This window comes from Contarinia nasturtii, unplaced genomic scaffold (assembly GCF_009176525.2).
Source record: "Contarinia nasturtii isolate CC-2019 unplaced genomic scaffold, AAFC_CNas_1.1 Cnas_scaffold_4311, whole genome shotgun sequence".
Classification (NCBI taxonomy): Eukaryota; Metazoa; Arthropoda; class Insecta; order Diptera; family Cecidomyiidae; genus Contarinia; species Contarinia nasturtii.
The window spans coordinates 3,300,716-3,325,889 of NW_022201606.1; the positions used below are offsets into that span (position 1 = coordinate 3,300,716).

The 25,174-nt window shown below is 34.4% G+C and overlaps 1 protein-coding gene across 2 annotated transcripts in view; it reads left to right on the forward strand.

The window, feature by feature from the left end:
* Window positions 1-9,604, forward strand: part of LOC116350945 (hemicentin-2) — a 147,479-nt gene extending 137,875 nt beyond the window's left edge. For both annotated transcript variants that reach the window (XM_031782954.1, XM_031782955.1), the window contains exon 17: window positions 7,910-9,604. In XM_031782954.1, coding sequence (XP_031638814.1) covers window positions 7,910-7,960 — 51 coding nt within the window. In that variant the 3' untranslated portion in view covers window positions 7,961-9,604. The remainder of the gene's footprint in view (window positions 1-7,909) is intronic.
* Window positions 9,605-25,174: the final 15,570 nt, after the last annotated feature.

Genomic DNA, 25,174 nt, shown 5'->3' on the forward strand with positions numbered 1-25,174 from the left:
TTTCCATACATGTTTAAAGCAAATTTACACATCTTTAGATAGCATTTTGACGTCATACTACGTGAAATGCATTTAATGATTACAATTTTTCAGTTTGAAATATGTTTATCTTTCGTATTTTTTCTTTTTTTATCCACTTTGTACACATTTCTCGTAAGTACACATTTAATCTAACCAATTTCGCACTCTTTTCTCGAATTGTACCAACAAATCTATTGACATGGCATATTCATGCAATCTGCACAATGTATCTCATGATTTTGAATAAAACTGCTTGAACGTAAAAAAAAGAGCAAAACACCACATAAAACGTTTGGAATATATTTTGTTAAACGCCTAGGAATTTACAATTAAAACACACAAAACATTTCCACTTTTATAGAATTAATTTCAATGCAATTTAGATTTATTCTCGTTTTTGTCATAAAGGTTTTTTTGCTAGACGTTAAAACAAATAAGGATAATTTGACAAATGTTTCCAATTAAAATATTTACACTTCAATCAACTAGATTTTACAAAAAAAAAGAAATTTCGTGGAATTGAGACGAATAAAATTGTTCCAAACAATTTGAACAAAACAATAAAGTCAAGACAATTACAAGAAATTTATATTAAGTTCATCGAAATAATTTGCTATAAAAAACCATCAGATTGTTTACCCTAAAGGCATTAAAAAATCATGTTACATATAGAATTTAGGACACGAAATAATATGCTCGCATAATATGTTGGATTTTTTTTTAAATTCTCATGTATACACATATATATTACCATTTTATATTCATATTTTTACGATTTATTTTGCACCTAAATTTATTGACCAGAGCACTTTTCCATCACACTTTTATCACATATTGCACTTATATGCATTCTGCACAAATAGGCCAATCGATGTGAAATTGTTCATAAATAATAATTTTTTTTATTACGACACTTATGCATAGTGTACAATTACTGTTAAGTGCTAAAACTCAAAGGAAGCCATTACACAAAAAAAAAATCAGATAAAAATAGGTGAAGGCAAAGAGAGACACAAACTTACATCGAATCATTCCCAACATAAAGCCACGTCAATCGAGTTGATCGCTTAAATCCTTTTCCGTCGAAATGTTTCGTTATGTAGTGAAGAAGTCTTTCTTATTGTTTTGGGAGTCAGCGTTGCCACTTTCTCTGTGGATTATAACGAATTGAATCGAATATCGCTTGTGCTAAAAGTGACAACACAAAAGCTGATGAGATTACAACTGAATCGTATTTTCACTTAAATATACTCATCCTAACAAATGAATTGCTTATCATTCGACCAGCTGATTGAAAAAGAATCAACACTCAGACACATTTCTATTTTGGTTTCGTACTGATCCAGTCGAATATTCATTTGCAAAAATAAACCGAGTCTGTTTTTTTATTTCGAAAATGCATGTAAATATTGGGTGTTCTTTCAGAGTTATCAAAATGTTTGATCAACACTTTTTATTTTGTTTGATCCAAAGTGCACATATATATGCATAAACTTTGAGTTGAATTTTTCTGTTCATTTTTCTGTTCTGTCGATAAAATTCGAATTGACCAATGCAATGCAGAAAAATTGAGCCGTGAAAATTTATGACCGTTATGAAATACGAGATTACACCCATTCATTATTATTCAGCAGCGCATTTTTATTTTCTCTGTCCATCTATCTGTTATGCTAGTGATGCATCTGTCCCTTCCTGTTTGCCCAGCATTTCCACCAGAGCATTTCAATTTTATGTGCGCTTTAAAATTAGTCATTCGATTTTTCGAATACATTACAAAGTGTATTCCAAGCGAATTTTTGTGTTCGTGTCAAATTCTATGATTTGTATTTGTGCGTACGAAAAAAAAGTCGATTAAATCCATTGAACCGGCAGCAAACAACTCTAGTTCTGTTGCCACATATCAAATGAATAAAAGCTCTATAATAAAATTCCAGTGGCGTGTGAAGCATTTTTATGGTTTCCGCTTTGAATTGATCACCAAAAACTGAATAAATTGATGAAAAATTAATGGCGAACATCCCAATATTCATGTTTTCATGAACAAAAGCTTATCGCACAAAAGCGCTTTGTTATTATATTAATCCAAAATTGGAATGTGTTTGGTGTGCTTGTGGATCTGCATATTATAAAGGCTGGATTGGATTTGAAAAGGCTCGCTTGCATCGTTTACAACATGAAAAATTAAACATTTTTCTTGATGAAATTCAAATTTCGATTTAATATTATTGATGAGCAGCCCTTTGTAATTTACGCTTAATCTCGAATTGTGTAAAATTCATTTAATCGTTAAATTGCTCAAACATCGAATGGAAAATTACCGAAGCGTTTAACTTATGGTTTTAAAATTAGTCAAAGTGGCAGCCAATACTTAAACATTGCATCGACCAATGAACCGTTTTTTCGCTGGTTCATTCGCGTGCGCGCATATGTTAAAAACAACGAGAACATTGAAAATGTTACGTTTGTCCAAAAATTGTATAAATAATTTCAGAACCATCGCACAACGACTGTTAAATGCCACCAAGTATAGAGTGAAACCGAAATGTGTGCCAAAGTGGCGAAACAAAATAGTTCGAGTATATAATTTAAATACGTTTAATTCGTTGCGATTATGATAATTTTATGTGCGTTTGCATTTTCTCTCATTTTGAAACATGTTTAAGCCTTTAATTGATAAATCCATTTAAAATGATTGAAGTTATTCACTTCTCGTCCTTCCATGTACCATCATTTCAATGCATCACTCATAACAGAGTACGACGACTTTTCATTTATTTTTATTTCCAATAATTAAATTGATTTCTGTTCCATTTGCTGTGCATCTACTTTCGAAAGTAGAAACAATAACAATTCCATTTCGAATTATCAATAATACAATAAAACAAATGGATGTTACTGACCGATTGAATATTTCGAATTTTTCACCAGCGAAATCACAAACAACAACGAATGTGATGGAAAGAAATATTAAAACTGGACAAAGTTGTTAAATTAAAGTCCTTCCAATTAAATTTTCATTAACTTAATAAACTGATCAAATTCGTTCATTTTTTTTATTCAACTTCTTCGCCCGCTTACAATTGGATCACATAATTAAGTTTTATTCTTTCCATATATCTATATGGACATATTTTGTGGCCTCCTTTCCATGCACAATGTTGTTTTTTTATCAAAGGCTTTTGAATTTTCCCGCAAAATGTTGTAAATTTATGTGTCCGGGACAACAGCTTGCTAGAATGGGCATAAAAAAAACGTTTAAAAATGCTCAAACATTGTCATTCATGAAATTTATTTGGCGCGTTTAATTGTCAAGTTGAATAATTTTTTCGATGGTATTGCGGTTTTTGTTGACATTTTTATTGGAAACAATCATCATCGCCCGCCCCCAATCCACCCTACACAGTGTCAGCATCATCTGCGATTTTCATATCATAAACACATTTGACTGTCATAAATTCAGCCCTTCACACCCTAATGTGATAACGATTATTATTTTCGTTTTGTGATCCGAAAAACCAACAGTAAAATATATGAATCGTGGCATTTTTTCGGGGTTTTGTATTGCTATAATCCAAATAGCACGGAATAACGACGAAGCAAAATGTACACAGAGGGAAAGGAAGAAAAAAACAACGAGCGCACAATTAAAAACAAAGCAAAATTATTATTATTGCCACCACATTCGCACATAATGAATTTTAATGGGCTACACACAAAACAGCAGCGCACAGCATTCATATTGAGCGTTTTTCATTTCGGAATATTTCAATTGGAACGAATATGATGCGATGCTCGCAAAATCAATGCATCTATATTTGATCAAAACAATTGTAACAAACGCATTTTAATGGATTAATTGGGCACAGAGATTTGAAAATCGATGCGTCGACCTTGTTTAAATTGTATTGGGAAATTCGTTTATTGTGTTGATTCAAGCATTTTCCCCAGACCAAATACAATTCTGATGATACCAATAACGGGATAGCAATAAACGAGAAAAAAACAGCTATCAACAGTCAAATTTGTTTGTGTTTCACTCATATCTCTCTCTCTTTTTTCTTTTTTTCTTTCTCCCTCTCTCTCTCTTTTTGAATCAGAGGCAAACCTAAAGGGTAAATAAGTGCTAGGCAGGAATAACACACAGAGAGAAAGAGGAAAAAAATGCCCTATACAAATGAAATAATGCTCAATGGTGCATGGCATTCGATTTTCATCATTGTCTGTCTTTCGAACTAATTACATCGTTCCGGGAGCGTTTTTTCTTCTTGTCCATGTTCAATCATTCGATTTTCGAATTCGATTTTTGTTTGTTTTTTTTTTTTCATTCTCTATTTTTCTCCCTGCCATATCACAATATTGCGAATGAATGCACAAAACAGAATTGCTGAGCATCGTTTGCACATAAAATGGGATACAATTTCATTGCATTTTCTCTATTTGCTTCATATGCCCAAGAGATAAATACTGACGATATTTTTGCAAACGTAATGCATGGGCGAACGTTCAAACGAACGCGTTCGATTTGTTCGCTTCATCGCTACGACCATCGCACAAACATTTCCATTGAGATGATGCCGAGTGTCGCCATGTTCAGTATACAATCGCTTTAAGTGACTCCTTCAAATGGGAAATATTGTTGCCATTTGCAACAAATAAATACACAGAGACACACTGAAACTAAGTTCGTTGGCTTGTTCAATTTTTTTTCTCTGGTTAGAATACTCGTTAACTCATAAAATACTTGGGATAAAAATAGTATGCCACATTCAGTAGAAGATAGAACTTTCGGATGAGATGGCCAGAACGAATACATTCCAATGTGAAATTGCATTTCACGTAAATATTATTTGATGTGCATGCCGAGATATGTATTCATGCGAAGCAATCCGATAGACACATATACACATAAATACATTTATTATTGAATTTTCAATCGTTTCAATGACTTAGCATTCGAATGCATCGAACTGCGGACAGCATGAAGACGATTCATTCACAGTGAAATGTTTAAGTGACTTGACGTTGATTTTCGAAACTCATACATGGCACATTGCTGTGTACACAGCCACATAAAAAGGATATACATTTTGAAATGATATGCATTCGATTCTTATTCGCATCGATATACATATATATGCTTACGACTTACGATATGCCATATGCTGTATGGTATGCAATTCCGCTGTGCACATTCACTAGTATCGGAATTTCTTTTTCTTCGATTCATGATTGAGAGCATTTTTTACATGCAATGAAATAGGATTTCGCTTTCGAAAGTAACTCGGTTCGATGAATATCAATATCGTTTCACTTGCTCAAGTGATTTTAATTCAAGCAGTTAATAAATCCAGTGGCAGTGCGAGAAGAAAACGAAAACAAAAATCGTTATCAAACATATTCCATCAAATCAAGGTGCAGAATAATGGTTGCACACATTCATTTCATGCCAATGCTCAACAACACCCTTTTTCCAATAGGCTGAACGGTGAGCACTATTTGTACGGAAATTTACGGCTGGATAAATATCAAATAATTCATGAAAATTCATCAACGTCGAAACCAGCAACACTATCGACAGCACAAATGTTTATTTAGTCATGGCGCAATTGTGGCCCTCATTCAAACTTGAATTTCAAAGTGGTGAAGCCGCCTGTAATTTGCTCTTGCATTAACTTTTCGAATGCATACATGAATTAAAATTAAAAAAAAGACCAATTTATATGAAGCTCTTTTTTATCACAAAATTAAACTTCAGCATGCGGTTTGCTGTAAATATAAATGAAACGAACTTTTCACAACGAATATTATCTGAATTTGAATCAACTGACCATATTCTCTGTTTTTTTTTTTGCAAAAATCCCACCCATTTTCTACCATGGAAATAGTTTTTCGTCATTTCAGCACACCGATTTTAGAGCATATGCTATACCCTTGCTCAGTACAATTACATTAATTTAAAACTGCAACTGACGAACATAAAATGCAAACGAAACGAATCTGTCGGCAATATCTTCATTCAATTCGGTTAAAAAGAGAGCAAAAAAAAACAATTAAATTTTCATTATGTTTTATTCAACTTTTGTGCAATTTGTTTATAATTTTCCACATGGATTAACGTTTTTTGTGCTGATCCTCGAGCAATGTGCAATTCATTGCAATTTTATTGTTGAACTAAAATAATAATGACGCATTTGGAGATGATGAATAAAAATATTCGCAATTCGATGAAGAAGCAAAATGTTTTTCCGAAAATTCTGCAATCTTCATTACAGACAATCTTTTTAGATTTCAAACCAGTTGGCCGTTGTCGCCTGTGTTTGCTGCAACAGCGGTCAATATGACGGCGGCCTCAATTGATGAAAAATAATATAACTAAAATAAACGACGATACCGCGCTATCGCTCACAGTTTCACTCGTAACTCCATTCTCTTTTCATAGATATCGCACGCGCTCTCTCTCTCTGCGCTCCACTTTCATTTCTATTCATTTTGAATTTATGTAAAAAGGAAATGACGGAGGTTTTTCAGCACGAATTCATTATTTTTTGCATATCAGGCAGATTTCGCGTCGAATCATCAGGAAAAAGGGGTTTGATGATTTATTCACTGCACAGATGAGAGCGCGCGTCCGAAATGTGAGTGAAGCATGGCGATTTAAATAAATTCGATCAAGTAAGTTTACATTTGTGTCGGACTCCGAACCGGATGACAGAAAAGTAAATCAAATTCGAAATCAAAAGAATTTGTGTCGAATTGAAAAAAAAAGGCAAACACATCGTGTGTCCATGATGAAAATAATTCTTTTCTCTTGCGATTCAAGCATTTGCAAACAATGTGTCATTCGTCAATTATGGTGACGTAGGATTTAATTAAATCTGAAAACAATTCGTCATTCACCCAGCACCCAGTTTCATTATGCTCATGAAAAGCGGCGTTAAATACTCCTCGCCTTCCCCCACCCCCACGATCGTCATCATCATGTGGCGCTGGCTGCCAAAGTTCGTTAGTACTTGAATTGCTTTTGATAAAAATGAATTGCCCGTAGTAATGAAAAACGAAAACAACACATAAAATTAATTAAAATCGGAAATCACATAGAATTGATCGCCACTCGAAATCCCTTTGAACTGAGAATTATATTTATTTATTGAATTGCGATGAAATACATTTACGTCGGCACCCACAGACCATTTTAAATTCGAATTCTTTTTCATACTCTTTTTCTGCAATCGACAATAAAACAAAACAGTCTTTTATTAGTTTGATTGATTTTATGCTTTTGAACATTCGAATTAATTTCAATTTTTCGATTTAATGGAATCGAAAATGCTCCATCAAATTAAGCGTCCGCTGATAAAATAACTTAAATTGAGGATTCGTTTCAGGGAAGTGGGAATTTCAAGTAGTTTACTTTACGATTGAAACGACTATTTCCTTTAAAAACCCAATAATTAAAATTTAAGTCCACAAAATTTAACAATTTTTCCAGACTACCACTTCACTTTATATCGTTCTATTTGAAGCGAAAATGTCGGTGCACTGTCATAAGTTTGGATGTCGTGCATAAAAAACTTAACGAAGAAGTTTGATACGCCATCCAACAAATGGATTGAATTTTATATATCTTAACAATTGAAAAAGTCATCTGAGAGCATAAAAGTCGATTCAATTCGTTGATTCTCATTGAAACGGGCAAAAAGCGATTGATTGATTGATTGAAATAGGAATGGCGTCGTTTTTACAGCTGTGATTCAAAATCAATTAGAAACAAAATATAAAAAAAAAGACAATAAACACTCTCAATTCAATCAATTTCAATATTGTCCGCATTCCAAAAGACCATTTGAATCTACATAAATGTATGTCTCTCTCTATCTCTCTTACGTAGGCAATGCCAGTTCTTACTTCATTTGGGACCCATGTTAACCACGTAGTGTAGCAGAAACGTGAACCTATTTACCACCACCACCTGTCAAATCACTCCAATCAAATTAGTCATAGTAATAGTAATCTAACCATCACTGCCAGCATTGATCAAAGCACTGCGAATAACCAATATGTGTCGATGAAAAAATTCTCATCGTCAGCATCGCTATCGAACAATATCAATTGTAATTCAAATAGTAGTAATAGTAATAATGCAAAAATCACAAGCAAATTGATTGCAAATCAAATAACAAACGATATAATCAAACCGAAAGCGATTAGTGCAGCCGAAGCAAAACTAAAAAATACCAATAAAAACTATGCCAAACTGTCGACCGCCGATTCAAATAAAAGTGGCGCTTACAAGATGTACAATCATCGTCAAGAGATCGATTCGAACGATTATTCGATGCGTTTGAATCAGCCAAGCACATCGATTGACGTTCTGAGTCTCGTCAGCACCAATAGTAGCTCGGACAGTAGTTCGACCTTGAATGTTTGCGAATATTTATCAAAAGAGGTGGCGGCGGCCTCATCCAATTGTCGAAAAAAATCCACTGTTAACGATTATGCGACCGCAGACTATGTAATGCATCGGCCAAAATCGTCACAATCGCAACACAATCCATATAAATCGCCGGCCGAACAAAAAGAAAAGAAACAACATCGCAAACACTATTCGGCACAGGGTCTTCGATCACAGCACACGGGCTCCGGTCCAATTTATGCAAAAAAACATCAACACACAAAAAAATCCACACACCATCACAATCACACACACAAACAGACTGCTGCACAATACACATCACACGGTTTGCACTTGTCATCACCCCCGTCACCGCCACCGCCACCACTCCGCATTCCAACGGCCAAAAAAGATAGACACAGCTAATTTATTTATTGAAAAGATTTTTGTGGTTTTCGACCGTTTCGCAAAACTTTCGAAACTCATTCGTAAAATCGGACATCAATTCGTATTTTTTTTTAGTAAAAACCAAGCGCCAAACCAAAACTATTATTTCGCATAGTCGACATTTATTGTTCAACACAGTAAGGCAGGACAAACTAATCAAATGCTTCGGTTGTGAAAATCTGCACACACATATACACACAAAAAGACCACACATGTACACATGCATACACCAAAAAACAATAGATTATCCTCGTATTTTGTATAATGGTTGAACGTTACGATTTATGTGTTAATTGCGATCGAAAGAAGGAACACGAGCTATGAAACACTCTTTTTTTATTATTATTGTTATTGAGCATTGAAAATAATAATCCACTTTCGAATCCAAATTGTTCTAACATAGCTCTTGCTCCATCTCTTCAAACTAGCAACGCGACGAAAATGTGTGAACCCAAAATGTGTATTTATAATCAAAAGGAAAGCAAACGTATATTATATATATATAAGATTAACTGTATAAAGAAACGCTGTATTTAACAAAAACTGCTATCGTATTTATGTTCCATTTGAATTTTTATGTTGATAATTTACTCAAATATACACAAGTACACAAAATTACACAGACACAACATCATTCATATTCATAAAAAATTACTGTAAAAAGAAGCAAAAAAAAGCGCCACACCAACAAATAAAAAAACCACAAACCTGCACTCATCTACACACGAAACCTCTCCACATTTCACACCCACAATGTTACATTTTGTATTATAACACCATGATAAAACTATTTTCACATTCATATTTTCCCTCTACTTTTTCATCACTAACCACATTTAAACATTTCTTTCTTTTCAATGCTATTTTTTTGTGTTTGAAACATCCGTTTGTTGGTTTTGTTTTTCTTCTTCGCTTTTGTAAAGTTCGCTTTTGAACTTGTATATTCTCGTTATTTTAACCATTTTTAGTTTGTTAGTTTGTTACGTTTCTCATTTTTGTTTTCGCTGTAAAAATTACATTGATCAAGCATTTTCCTTTCTATTTTTTTTTCGTTTACTATCTTTCTCGTGCCCTTTCTCTCTTCTTCTCTCTCTGTCTCTGTCTTAATAATATCATGAATGTCCATGAGATTGGGAAAATATTCTTTTCATTACGCGTACAAGCATCGATTCAGCTTTTATTTTCGCTTACTTTAATTGCGTTCAAAGTTTATGTTTATTTTTCTTTTTTCTACTCTATTCATTCATTTTTGTAAATACACGAAACGGAATTCTATACATTTATTTTTGAAATATATAAATTGAATTTTTTTTTTCTTGTTGTACCATATATTGAAACAAAGGAATTCTTTCTGTTGAACAATTTTGGTTCTATCGCCGTTTCGAAAAACGTAATTGAATCTGTATCGATGGAAAAAGAATAAAATTGTGAAAACGTTTCGTTTAATATGTTTTAATGGATTTCGTAAGCATTTCTGCTCCATTCCGGCATTAAACATGAACACAAAGTTTTCTATGCATTTCCCTGTAGCGCGAGCTACTCGAATTTTTTTTTCCGAAAAGTATTTTCATAAAGTAACAGTAAATTCGAATAATTGAAAAATATCAAACTACAAAGTTGATCGAACAAGTTGAGTGAAAAGTTTTATGAATCGCTTTACCTCAATTACGAACTGAATTTTGCTATTCTTGTTCATCATCCATCATCTGTTGCCAGTTAAAAACGTCTTTATATTGATGGCTTAATGAACAGATAATCAAAATCGACTTTTGCAATGTTGTTTGAGAATTTTAAAAATTTCGTGTCCGTTTAAGATTGTGCTTGAGGCACATTCAGTAGTATGTATGCATATAACAAGTGTACAGCAAAACGATAGCCATGAAGAAGTGGCGAGTGTTCGTTTGAATTTACAATCGAGTTTTTAGTTCATTCATCAAAGTTTTGGCATTATCTCAGTTAAAACAAACTTGCAGATGTTTCAACTTGATGTTGAAGAGTTCATCAACGTTTGTGCACATCGTCGGATATGTATGGGAAACTGCAAACAATTTTTTTTTACAATATACAAACTTTCATTTGAAGATTTTATTTTGAATGAGCTCGATTTTATGAAAATGCTAACTATCTGATCCGATATTTATCTTCAAATTGCTGCGTTTGAAATTGTAAATTCTAGACGTTTCATTCTAAAAGCATTTTTTGTCCATCAATCAAGATTTGAATATTACATTTAAGCGAATGAACCAAAATTAAGAGAGATTTCCATATTTTGAAAATGCTGATAAAAATGAGAAGAAGAAAAAGAACTAAATCATGATACAGAATAGTCTTTTTTGAGCAAAAAAAAAAGAATGCCAGAAAAACAAAATCAAAACAAAATCCATTTATTTCCCTACGAAACTATATTTATAAATTGTGCGTGTTCCAACTAGACTTTCGGTAAACAAAAAAGTCCCCACTCACTCAATATATTTTTTTTTTTTTGACTATTTATAATTTTATTTTTTAACTAACGATTTGAACGAAAGAGCGAATGTTATTAAAACTTGTAATTTATTATTGTTATCTATTTGAAATGTATGCATATAAATTGTGTAAATCGCTTTTATATGCGTGCAGTCGACAGCAACACAACAAAATGACCTGCGGAACAGCATGATATTGAATGGAAGTAAGCATCAACGTGATCTATTTTCTGGTTCGTTGGGCATTCCCGATGTAACAACGCACGTTGGCCGTGTTGTGCATGATTTTGAAATGATGTCACGAAGTCGAGACGCATCACCAACAGGAGGAATCGTTGAACAACCATACGAATTGCATACAATTTCAAACACTGTCGATAACGCAGCAAATGATGATGGTAAAAGCAGCGGTAGTGGTGTCGATAGAAGGCAACAAGCTTACCGCAAATCCGATGGCAGTATGCATTTGATGGCACAAAATCCCAGTCAACAGACAATAAAAGACCGAGTGCATCGTTACATCGATATTCCAACACCGCCGCCTCCGCCCCTTGTAGCCGACAATTTACCTCTGCTTTTACCGTTATCGTCGCAAGAAATTGATGCCGAACAAACCGGCAACGGTCCAACTGGTCAAGTCAGAAATATGCAAAATAAATCTTACTTTGAAAAAACAACATTACATTACAATAAACACACGTTACCGCGTGCACAATCCATGGCTATAGAAAGTTCAGTGGTTGATGGCAACGAAATATCCGAACAATTTATGCCAGCTTCACAAATTTATCGAATGAATGAAAATGTACAGAAAACGCGACCAGGCAGCAGCAGCGATGGAAAGCGAAATGTTATTTCGAGAGGCAGGACTTTCGACGATAGCAACACCGCCGCCACAACAATGCAATATGGCAACAAACCAAAGGATTCAATCAGTGCTAACGATTATCGTCGAAAATTATTTGGCTCACAACCGAACATAATCGACTACAAAGTATTTAACGCGTCCACAGCTATTCCAGCCAATTTAAATAGTGCATTGTTCAAAACTAATTATGCAAATATCGATTTCAGAGAAAATTTCGACCAGCCAGCGCGGTCAAAAAGATTTTCCCAGCAACATACACATCGAAGGCATCCAAAAAATGACCCAAACAATAATTACAATGCAGAACAGATATACGAACCGCCGCCAGCTGACATATTTTCCCTACCAACCGATAGCTTAGGTAATCGTTTTCAAAATCGCACTAACCAAATTAACAACAATTGCAACAACACCAACAAAAATAACGCTAATTATAGCCGCAGTAGTAATTTGTGTGATGCCACCGAAAATTTTATGTATCAAAATAGCATTGTCGATGATCAAATGCTATTGCGCGGCACTACCGTTAGTCAATCATTCATTAAAAGCATGAAAAGCGTCGAAAGGCATAGGCCATTCAAGCATTTTCATGCAAACAATTCGGGCAGTACATCAAACGGGTTTAAGCGTGTCGAAATGCCAAAATCAACGACAAAACGTACAACACGCAGCTATTATCGGCCACAAAAGTATATCTTACACGATGATGATGGCGATGATGACTATGACGCTTATGGGGATGAATTACGAGCTCGATACACTGAACATGGTTCCTGTGCAACGCTTGCGTCTACAAAACCATTATCGAAAAATTTTAAACTATCCAAAAGTGGCAATCGCTTTGGCTATCATCGACAAGCGAAACCAGTTTAAAGATAGAGAAATCCATTCATTTTACGGATACGATTTTCAACTAAAATTCATTGCAATTTTTTTAAATTTCATTCGACCAATCTATGTTCCCTGCCGCAATGTATATACGCTTCAGTTTCACCGTTTCATCAATGCACAAGATGGCACGGCCTTGGCTAAGCTTGAATCTTATCGGTACGTCTTTGAAATGTAGTAAATGCTTGAATATTAGCAGTGTGCCCTTCAGATTTTGTTCGACATTGTCGTTGGTTGGTCCCTCCACCGTTTAGTATATTTTATCGAGCTCGCGAACAGCTAGAGAAAAAAACGAAAGCTTAACAATATTTAATGATCGCCATAAAAGTGAATTAATGAACTAAAATTTCCTAATAAAACACATCTGCCACTTGCTTGTTGTGTGTGCGTGTGTCTCTACAGTCGTAAAGCACTCTAACAGCCATTCACATCGTCATCTTTAGCATTTCAATTTCGACGTTGGTCGTGTAGCACAGTAACAACATTTGCGTACGCACCACACATATTTTCACATTTCGCTAGCTTTTCCATCGCAACTGTAATCCATATTTAACATTTTCACATTGCTGCTGCCACCGTTGCTGTACCACCGACACTTGTAATAATTTTTACAAATCAGTTTCACGGATTTTACTCGCTGATGTGACTCGGTATGCGCCCGCCCGTAAGTATTTATTAATTAAACCAAAAAATCATAAATTTTTAACTTGTATTAAAGCGTGTAACCGGAGCGTTCTGAAAACAAAATGCACAATTTAACAGCGTACCATAGACACAGTTCCAGGTTATGCTGGCTTGAACTGAAATCAACAATTTTAATATGGCAAGCTAGCGCTGTTATTTCACAATCTAAATTTGCATTTATTGCACAGCAACTTTGTAATCAGTGGTGTGAAAACACATTTTAAACAACCGCCAAATAACACCATTTAAAATTATTTTGTTTCGAACAATTTACGGAAAGTACTAGAATAACTTCTATCTTATATTGTATTTGCCTGAATTAAAACGTGAAATTAAAAAAAGCTGAATTCATTTTCCAATTTTCACTTGAACGCCAATTCGCTAGCAATACTCGAAGTGAAGGAGGCGGCATATTCAAACTGAATTCAAGACAATTTCATCAGAATTGAATTCAATCTACTGCATATTAACCCTTTAATCAAGTATAAATTTCGTATTCACTGTTAAAAACTAATCATCCCGATGCCAATCAATGTTATAAACACATAAGATGATTTACGTAGCTTCAATTAATGAAAATCCAAGTTTGTTATTATTCATGACACTGAATTTCCCAAATTTGATTTTAATCAAAAGCACGTACATCGAAGTAAAGGCGATTATTATTATGAAGCAGCCTCGTTGTTCGCTCGAACCGATGAGATAAAATCAATCGCAATAATATCTCTCATTTTGTCTTCGGAATAAGTCGAAAGAAGTCGTAAAATGCTATAAGCTACTTCTACGAGCTAATAAAATAGTGATAACTTTTTCACACTGAGCCGATACACAATAACTATTAGAAAGTTACTCTACGTCTGCGTCTTTAGAACATATCGCACACAATAGAACTATTCAAAGAAAGCTTGTGGTTTCTGCTGCTGGGAACTGTAAAACAACGCATGCATTGATAGACAGTGAAAAGTGTGCTTTGATTGGAATTTGTGGCTACGCAATATGAAAAAATTATCACAAACGATTGAACCACATGCACAAAGTTTGAATAATCAAACCATTGCAGTAGCAGCATTTATATTATACCACAAATCGAATTTGACAAACTCAATATTGCGTTTACTGTTACCAAATCAATTTTGGTATATTTGAAACCAAAACTTCAATCAAGCAATAGCTGTGGTCATACACATGATTTATATTTTGATTCATATTCGTTTATCATATGTTCAAAATGTGGATGGGGATTTTAAGAACCCTTGACTCCGTTCCCTTGTTATGATTTATACGAACGTGCATAAACATTGAAATCAATGAATAGCCAATGCGTTGAATTAAAATTAATCTATTAAAATAACACAAAATTGAATTGATTAGCCGAATGTGGCACTGATTCGGCTCCCACTCATGAATTTGTGTCAACAAGTTTGCTCACAACCCACATTTATTTCCAGTGGAAAATCAAAAAGCATTGAGAATTCAAATTAATGCCCACATTGCATGTTGCAAAGCAACTGTCCATTATTACAATGTCACAAATGAAATAAAAATGTAACTTGGGAAATTCTCAATGTGCATTATTAAGAAGAATAAGTGAATAGCATTAAATGTTACATTTCTGGTGTCACGAGAAGTTCACTTATTACTACAACGTTACGTGTATTTTCCGACACAGCAAAAAAAGGATGTCACCCTCATTGCACATTATGGAGAATCCCAAACACAGATTTACGGAGAATAAAGCAGCGATGAATTTAGGTTGTTCATTTGCATCTATTCCTTCGGTACTCAGATGCGAATTTATCACGCTACATTTTAAATTTTGATCCGGGGAATTTATTTAACTTAAAGAATAGTGTCACAAATGCATCACGCGTTTTTTTATACTTTAATTAAAGCTGCTCGCTTACATTCAGTAATGATTCTAATTGCAGTTATGGGTCAAAGTTGAACGGATGACAGAGCACAGAGCGGTTGACACAGTTTCCTACTACAAAACTTCTAGCTCAACAGACAAGTACTCAGAGATATAATTATGTTGCGAAGTAAAAATCAACTGAACATTACTCAACGAAAATAAACGACATTTATTTATTTTTTTATTAAAATCGGCTTATTATTTTATTGCATTCAAAATACATAATTTGGATTAAATAGCGAATATTCGCTTTCTGTTAAATCAACAACTGTATTCCGCTGTTTGGATGTCGAAAGCAGTAAATAAGCACAATTTCATAAAATGAACGAAAATATCACTTGTCACCATGCCCATAGGATGCAATAAAACCTAATTTATCATTATATTCATCTTGGTGAGACGATAAAAAAGACCGTGAAACATTTTCACTTCATCATATTTTTTTTTTTTGAATGGCACAAAAACTGATTGCTTCAATCCTGTTTGATAGCGGAAATGGCCAAAATTATAAATAAAATTGCGGTTGGCAACTTAATCATGAGTGGCAGCGCAGTGAAACGGCAATTTGCCTAAATTAAAACAAACAGCTATGATACAATTTATTTGGTAAATGTGCACGAATGTAATTACGGGCGATTTTGTGAAGGGGAAAATTGCGTAAAACGAAAGTCGAAGCACATCATGAACGCGTGTCCTCATGACCAACCACCAAACTCAATGTGAAATCGTGTGGAAAATATGATTTAATAGACTCGTTTCGCTTCAAAGATCACCTGTCATATGGTCCATGTGAATCAACTGCCATTGTTCAATGATATATATATTTTTTCGCTTTCGCAGTGCTAAAAATTGGTTGAAATCAACACTTTTTCATTGGTTCAGTTTGAGCATTTTTACGAGTTGACCGGAATTGTCATTACCAATTTTTTTTTATATATTTTTCGGTCATTTTTAGTTACATTTGATATAAAACGTGCTCATAATAATTGAGCTTGAATTACATTATTTTAACGATTTATTCAACGATTCTCGATGATAACGAAGAAAAAGTGTAGGTTTAATGTGGATTGTGGTTTAACCTGATTATTTTTTTCGCCTCACATTTTACGTGCCGTTACAATTCATTTTTTTTTTTATTTTGTTCCTTGTAAAAGTGAACAGTGCTGCACACATCGTCATAAAAAATGGCAAACCATAATGACAAAAGCGTATAATGTTGCTGTGTGTATGCCGAAAAAAAGGATATATGAAGGCAACAATAAGCTGGAATCCTTTTATTTGGCTTGGATCAGCCGACGAAGAAGAAAAAAAAGTTGGCCGAATGTTAACTGAAACAAAGTAGAGGCAAAATTATGTAGCAGAAAACATTTTTTATCGCTCAATAAAATTCTCTCTGGGTGCAGTGTTGATAAATTGCAGACATCAAATGGCGAATGCGTTATGTTTTACAATAACAACGCTGATGGTGCGTGTGACACGAACAAACACAAATTGGTATAGTTTTGTATGCTGAAACCATTTCAACTCCATCACCTGCCAATTCATTACGGGTCGAGTAACGAAAAGTGCCAAAAACACCTCGAAAACAAAAAATCATCAATAAAAAACAAATCGAGAAAAATGGCTTTAATTTTTTTGTTTATGTTGGTGTTGCTATTTAATATTGTTTATTTGGTGGAGGGACTTTCATCATTCTCGTACGTGCTGTGACATGTACATTTGGTCACATCGATTTTTGCTTGTTGACAAAGTGATGAAAGCCATGATTTCTCTTGTTTTCACAAATGGCCACATTATTTCTCAGTTTTGTTCGCTTTCGGCTCAATTTTTGTCCAATTTTATTTGTTAGAGCAACATTATTTTTCTTCTGTCTTTCTCTCTCTCTCTCGTCTATCGTGAACAGATTCGGACCAAAGCTGACTATAGATACGTAAAGAATAAGTAATCATTGTTCTGTTATGCCTTTTATGGATTTAACAGCAAGTAATCGCATAAAAACACAAACATAAACAATTCAAAACTTATGTCATTGCCGTAAAACGTGAAACGCAAATAAAATACAGAGAAATACAAACACAACAGGCTTTTAACTGTGTGCGAAAAAAGTCGATGCCAAAAGAAGTGAAGAAAATATATGTGTTTGTATACATGCATGTATATATTTGTTTGTTTTAATGTTGGATCGTAAAGGTTACAGCTAATTTATGTGGTGAGCAAATACTCGTTGCAACTGTTCTCCAATTCAACCTCTCCATCCTTCGAAAATATATATGTGTCTGTATGTATGTATGTGTGTTGTAAAAGAGATCAAATTCATGTGGAGACAGCACAACGCAACACAAAGTTGTTACTATCAAAAAGTTTTTGGCAAACAACAGCAACTGGATCGTCTGCCATTCCGACAAATGCAGTGAACTGAACTGATGATGATTTTTATTTAATATTTTATTACAAAGTTGTCACCACACACACACACACACACAGTCAAACACAGCAGCAGCAGATACATGAATACGTTTTATTTTATTTATTTTTTCCCATTTTGAAGGATGACTTTGCAGTGTCCAATGGTGAAATAACGGGACAAACCACACAGAGACAGTAACGCATTATAAATAAGACAGTTGTGGTTGCAACGCGTGCTTTATGTTGGCCATTTGATTTTTTTTTTTGTGTGTTTGTTGTTTTCTTGACTTTATATCATTTTCGTTGTCAGTGTTTTTCCACAAACCGAATGCAATGCTTTTTATTGCCTTATTTCCCATCGTGGTTTATATTGTCTCTGCTGTTTTTTTTTTCTACTCTTCCATCCATACGAAAAAATTGGCAACAATTGTTGCGAGCAGCTCGTATCGCTTAATCAAGACAACGAAATGTGCATATTTTACAATCGTATCGCACAATATCTTTGTGGTTGCAGAAGAGGAGTAAGACAGTGCTATTTCCGAGCGACAGTGTGCCACAATCAGAATCTGTTTGATCATCGCATTGTCATTTATTTCATACGAGTTTTTAATATTTTTCCCATTCGTCCATTTATCATGTGCAAAATTTCAATTTTGCCGACGGCATTGCTTATTTTCATCATTTTTCTTGTGTCTGAGCGCTAAGCACCCTGCATTTGACAAATGATAGAAAACCGCTGAGCGTCGCTCATGCGAGAAAACGTGCAAAACGCTGAAATTCAAAATAAGGTTCACAGACAGCAATGCAGGACGGAGACAGAGAGGGACATAGTGTGAGAGAGAGAGAAGAGTAACGGGCGAACAGCGAAAAACATTGGCTGGGCTGAACCGAATGGTTGCCATCATCTTCAACATCATAATCGCTGTCGTCGCGTACGCTTCATTCCACAGATAACCTAATGAATAATAAATTTAAGTGTGCGAATATATGTGAAATGACTAAATTGTTTATGGTTTTTATGCTGAAAATCCCAAATGTCGCTTCATCTTCCGTTGTGGTTACCGCGATTTTCAAAAACCACACACGAACTGACACATTATACTGGATGTCATAAAACCAGCGATAATTTAACAACAATTTGATTTAATACTGTCAACATATGCATCGCTTGATGATCGTATTGTGACGTCAATAGAACGCATAATAAGCTGTTGCTCACTACCAACACCGTGCCCCCCCTTTCGAGTGTCAACTTAACGCGAACGAAAGGCTGCAATTGAAGGTTTGATGTGAATTTTGATATGCTCCCTCTGTGAATGAAATTTTCATCGTATATTGTAGGTAGTAGCATTTGTTATTATTTGTTTTGATTCGATTTAGGTTAATTAGCTCTTCCACATCTCAAATCATTTTAATTGAATTCAAATTCAGACTCGCTCACGAATATTCAAATGAAACATTACAAAGTTGTTCACGGAAAAAAATGATGTTATTTGATGCTTTGCATATCGAAACGACTACTAAGAACCCTTAATTCCATCAAGAGCATCTCTCGTGAAGTATGTTTATCGCATGTTGTACTTCGGCACTGTATTTGTCAAAAAACTTGTGGTATGGTTGTCAGATTGGCGCGGTTTGTCGAAACGAACCCAAATTCGATGCGATAAATTTCTCGTTTTTACTATACACTTTTTTTGTCTTTATGCAATACAACATGCCAACGTGTCTTATCTAAACGCATTTAAATTGGGTTTCGATACAGAAAAGGAGCACATCAAAATAACCTTGGAACATACGTCGTTTCGTTTGTTGTGATCGTTATAACAAATCTTGATGATAAAAACACGATGGTCTTACATCAGTACTGGTTTTGCGAAAAAGAAGAAGAAAAAAATACAGCTCGAGGAGTAAGAGATATAAAATCCAACGGTAACAATAGCCCCGCAACCAGCATATAATATTAAAGCTTTAGTACAACAAACCGTTATCGACCTACGGTAATCTATTCCCAATGCGGATAAAGGATAAAAGTACAATGTGAAAGGGGCACATGAACCCATACAATCCACAATGACAAGAACTGTGTCGCCATTGGTAGAGGGAATACATGTTTAGTAAAACTAACAGTGAACGAAAGAAGAAAAAAAAAGTATCAAAAGCGTAGCGTAAAAAAGCGACTGTCGACGGACGAGCCCCGCAAAATGTTTTGCAAAAAGTGAAAAAAAAAACTGAACGAACATAATAATGCCATATCGTGGGAATACGAAGACATTGTGCAAACATGCACTGCAATAACATTACACTAGTTCTATGGAGAGCAAAAAATATGGAAGAAGAAAAGAATATGCCAAACTATCAGACGAAAAAATGACACTGAGACATCATGCAAACAGATAAAACGTCCATGGGTGCTTAGATCTTTTTGAAATAAAAAAAAAATGACTCAGCGTCAAAAAATGAGACCGACTAGATTCGATTGGTCGATAAATTGATGAATTCCACTTTTTTCTTACTATGCCAAACTCAACCAATGTCATTCACTCATCAATCCATAAATGGTTCATTGTTGAATCAACTGATTTCCATCAAAAGATTTGCAACGATTCTCGTTTCGGGTCGGTAATCAGAATTTTACTCAATAGAATGGCTTTCTTTCCTGACATCAAGAAACTTATTCTTTTCCATATTAAATGAAGTGTATTACAATCTCGTTTGCATGTTTCGGAACATCAATTTTTGGGTGTATAAATACCCTTCTATACATGCATATAAAGAGTTTTATCGAGCTTTATCTTTGTACATTGCGAATTTTCTGCTGGTCCAATTAAAAGCGTATTAGTATCTTCGAAAAAGAAGGGACCAGTATCGGTTGCCCCAAGGGAAATGCTCTATAAAATGAATGGGACTTATCAATTGATATTTACAAAGAATATCTTCAAGTTTTATTTCCATAAAATTAAAATTATGAAGAAAATTGCGCCATTTGATTAGATTATTCCATTTCATTAGTTGCATCATATTTTCGAAATGTATTTCCATTTACATTTTCAATTTGGTTTTGTGAGATCTAAAAGATAATCGTTCTAACGCATTTTGTGTGCAGATGATCTCAGCATGTTGGGCAAATGGGCAAAAGGACGATAAACAAATTAAGATAGATAATCTCATTTTGTGGTGCTATCTAAATGGCTGCTATTTATTTATGTCCTAAAATGTAGTTGAAAAAGTGCAAGGCAAGATACATTAGCGATTATGCGCTTATGTTCATAATTTATGGTTAAATAAAAAAAGAGCATCTTATGAAATCGGCATCGTTTAGTCGCATTTTTGCGACAATGTTCGAAGAGAGAGAGAGAGAGAAAAAAAAATTATCATAAAGACCGTTATTATATTTCAACTGCCGTCGGCACATTTATTTCAATATCGGTCCGTTTCAATTTCGATTCCATTTGTAATTGAAGCGAAAATCCTCAACAGACACATTTTCGGTAGACGATCACCAATCGATAATCGATTAGTGTGAAACGAATGAGAATACACACACGTACGCCTATATCGATAGATAATTTTCGTTGATTCGGCCCAAAAGTTCAACAGATTAAATATTCAATTACATTTTCTACACGAATACGTCGCACAAGACCACAGTCACAACGGAAAATGTCTACAAGGGAGATAAAAAAAGTAAAAACACTCATAGCTCTCATTGAGGAAAAAAAGGCTAAATGTTAAAAAGCGCTCAACAAAGCCAATACGCAAAACCGATAATAAATTTTATTTTCACATACATTTTATTCGGTGCGTGCTTTGTCATGCACGAGTGCACTGTTTGGTTTTTTTTTAAATACTCCCTTTGCTGGGTCTACGGCAACATTTTACTCTCTACGCTACAAATAACACGTATGAAAAATTTGAACAGCGCGAGGAAGACAAAACAGCGAATAGGAGAAAATTCATGTGAACCGACATTAAGCGGGATGAAATTTATATGGGTAAAGGTCATTAATTTTGCACAGTAAATTTAATTCGTGTACAAATGTGTGCGCGATTCACCCATTCACTGCTGTATCGATGGCAAAACATTGACTTTTTTTTACACACCAAAACTAAAGTCTCGTTAAGTGAACAAAATATGGAAACAAGTGCACATCAAATTTACGACCGTAGACACAATGAAATAGTCCATTGTCTTGTGTGCTTATCGCTTAGTCCAACGAGATCAAACTGAACAGGTCTAAAGCTTCTCGACTTCATCTGACAATAACAACACAAAAAAAAAAAAGAGTCGGGTTGAACTCTCATGCGAATGTTTTCTTGATGTTGCTTCACTTTATTCATTCGTCATTAACGTTTTGTGGAAATCATAAAAACTGCTTCAAATGAGCATTAGCTCCCTTTTTTGTATCACATAATTGCCGACGAATTACCAGCGAACGATTTAGGGTTTCTGATAAAATAAATGGAAAGAGAGAAAAAAATGCCGGGAAAAAATGACAGTCATATGTTTATGACTGAAATGATAAATTACTATTAAATGTCTTCTGGCAACAAGAGTGAACAAAAATGTGTCACAATATTCGATAGAGAAGAAAATAAATTGCATTATACTGTATCTGGGTTGGATTTTCTCGTCAACAACAAGAACAATAGCATTTTACTTAATTTCTGGATAATGAAGCAATTATCCTATCATCGCGCACATGCCATAATAGCTTTATGAAAATATCACATTGAATGCATGTACAAAATATGTATACAGAAATACTTTAAAATTCAACAGTCAATTATGGATTATGTTTATGTGCGCATTTGGAATCAAGCAATTACACATTTACAATAACATTTGAAGAGATACACCCACACATCTATCAGTGTTTGATTTTCTTACGCTACCCATATGGGCACACAGAAATGTTAGCTTTCATTGCATTCAGCATGTAGAGCACAGCTTGGAAAAGTAGAACGTCGTCCGACTCAATATCGCCAAAGTTCATGTGAATTATTGTAGCATTTGTTGAGCGCCCGCGGTATTTTCGGAAGTGAAGCGCGTTTAAGCCAAACATGTGTGCGCTACATGGAAATTGATTGGATTCGTAACAAATGAACTGATACGATTGATTTATTAGAATAGAAAATATTTCGATTTATCGATGTGCGATATTTTTGCTATTCAACTCTTGACACAATATATGGGACGATGGAACCATTCAAATGTATTGTTCACTGCGCCCCGAATGATGTGTGAAAATTCATGTTCCATTCGAATGGCTTGATTCTTTCGAAATTATGGCAACAGATTCAGTCCAAACTGAGAATCACAAATTCACTGTCTGTTTGAAAGAAAATCTAGAGAAAAAAACTAACGCAACGCTATATATGATAGTAATAGATTTGCATTGTTCAAATTTTGCCTGGGGACGTTTATTTTGAAGTTAGAAAAGGTAATGGAACCATTCAAATGGTCTGACATTATTGCCTTGACAAAGAATCGACATAAGTGACATTTATTCGTTCATCTTCGAATGTTGTTTTTCCAAATTTCGCAATCGGGTTTTTTCTTCGGCGCTGATATGGTAAATTATCGAATTTACATTTGGTGCAGTATGTGGTAAACATATGTTTCTTTCAATTTGCTATTATAGTGAGTTATTCCCCCCAATGTGAATACATCAAATCACGGATGATTTCGTTTCATCGAAAACTCTCAAAAATATTACCATGCTTATGTGAATTGTTCAAGTTTCGGCAATAACACTGTCATCTATAAACAGAGGTTCCGTTTATTATTCAATCGTCAATGGAACAGAAAAATATGATTGAATACCAGATCCTTCGTCCCCCCACACATAGTATTTGATTTACATTGTCATTCCAATGAGAATCATTTGACATTTATTGAAAAACTTTTTGATGGCATTTTTTCCACATCAAATTACACAATCGAGGGCGTATAAAAATAGCACTCATAATATATATAGACAAGAATTAGCACGATTGGGAGTGTGGGTGAAATCGTATCGTTCAATTTAACCAATTGAAATTCATTATTATGAGGAGAAGTATTTTTTTTAATTCTCAATACCATTTAGTCTTGCTCCGCATCGAATGATGACTTAACGAGAATATTGCTTATAAATTGAATTTCAATTACGATTTATGGATCTGTTGTTAAAGTACCAAGAAATCGAGGCAAACGATGCACATCTTCTCTGCAGCGTCGTCGTCATCATTAGTTAGAGTGGAAAAGGGAGCTTTGCTGCTGTGCTTGAGTATCGATTTTTTTAACTATATAATGTGATTATTTACGAGAAAAGTAGTGTGAAAAATTGCATCTGCCATATATCTTCGTGTTCGAAGCATCATGAAATGCCATAGAACCGTAAACCGTCCGTGGAAATGGTTGAACTTTATTCGCGGCTTTCTTCGAAAGATAAGAAAAACAGCAATGATTCAAACCAAAAGAAGACATTCGCCCAATGTAGCGGAAGTGCAGGTGATTAATTTCGTAGCGAAACCATAGTAACAAACAAAATGAAAAACCATAAACTATACGAGCTCACTTGTAATTCTTTAGCGATTATTTATTTCGTACAATAAAATCGAAACACAATCTCATTTCATGATTTTAAACGAAAATGATTGAACTGAAGAGTCTTGTATAATACGAAGTATTGATTTTATTCAATTACACATCGAAGTTTGAAGCGATAAAAACAAATGCTCTCATCTCTATCTTGCGGCAAAATTGAAAGCAAACAAAATCGGTTACATCTATATAGTCTGGTGCAACCCACACAACTAACTAGATATCTTTGCGATTAATTTGTACACGCAAAATAGAGCAAAAACAACGTTTACAGAATAGTAGCGATACTCAAGTGTATAAATGGCATTTGCGACAGACATGCGAACAAATTATATATGTGTGTGTATGCCATTGAGTACGACGTTGACAAAACCGAAAATGAAAACGACAAATTGCAAACCATTTTCATTGCATTACGTGTGTACCAACGTATTTTCGAATTTAGCCATTTTTTTTTAGTAAATCGCATATTTTAGTACATCACAAATCCATATAGAGAAATGGA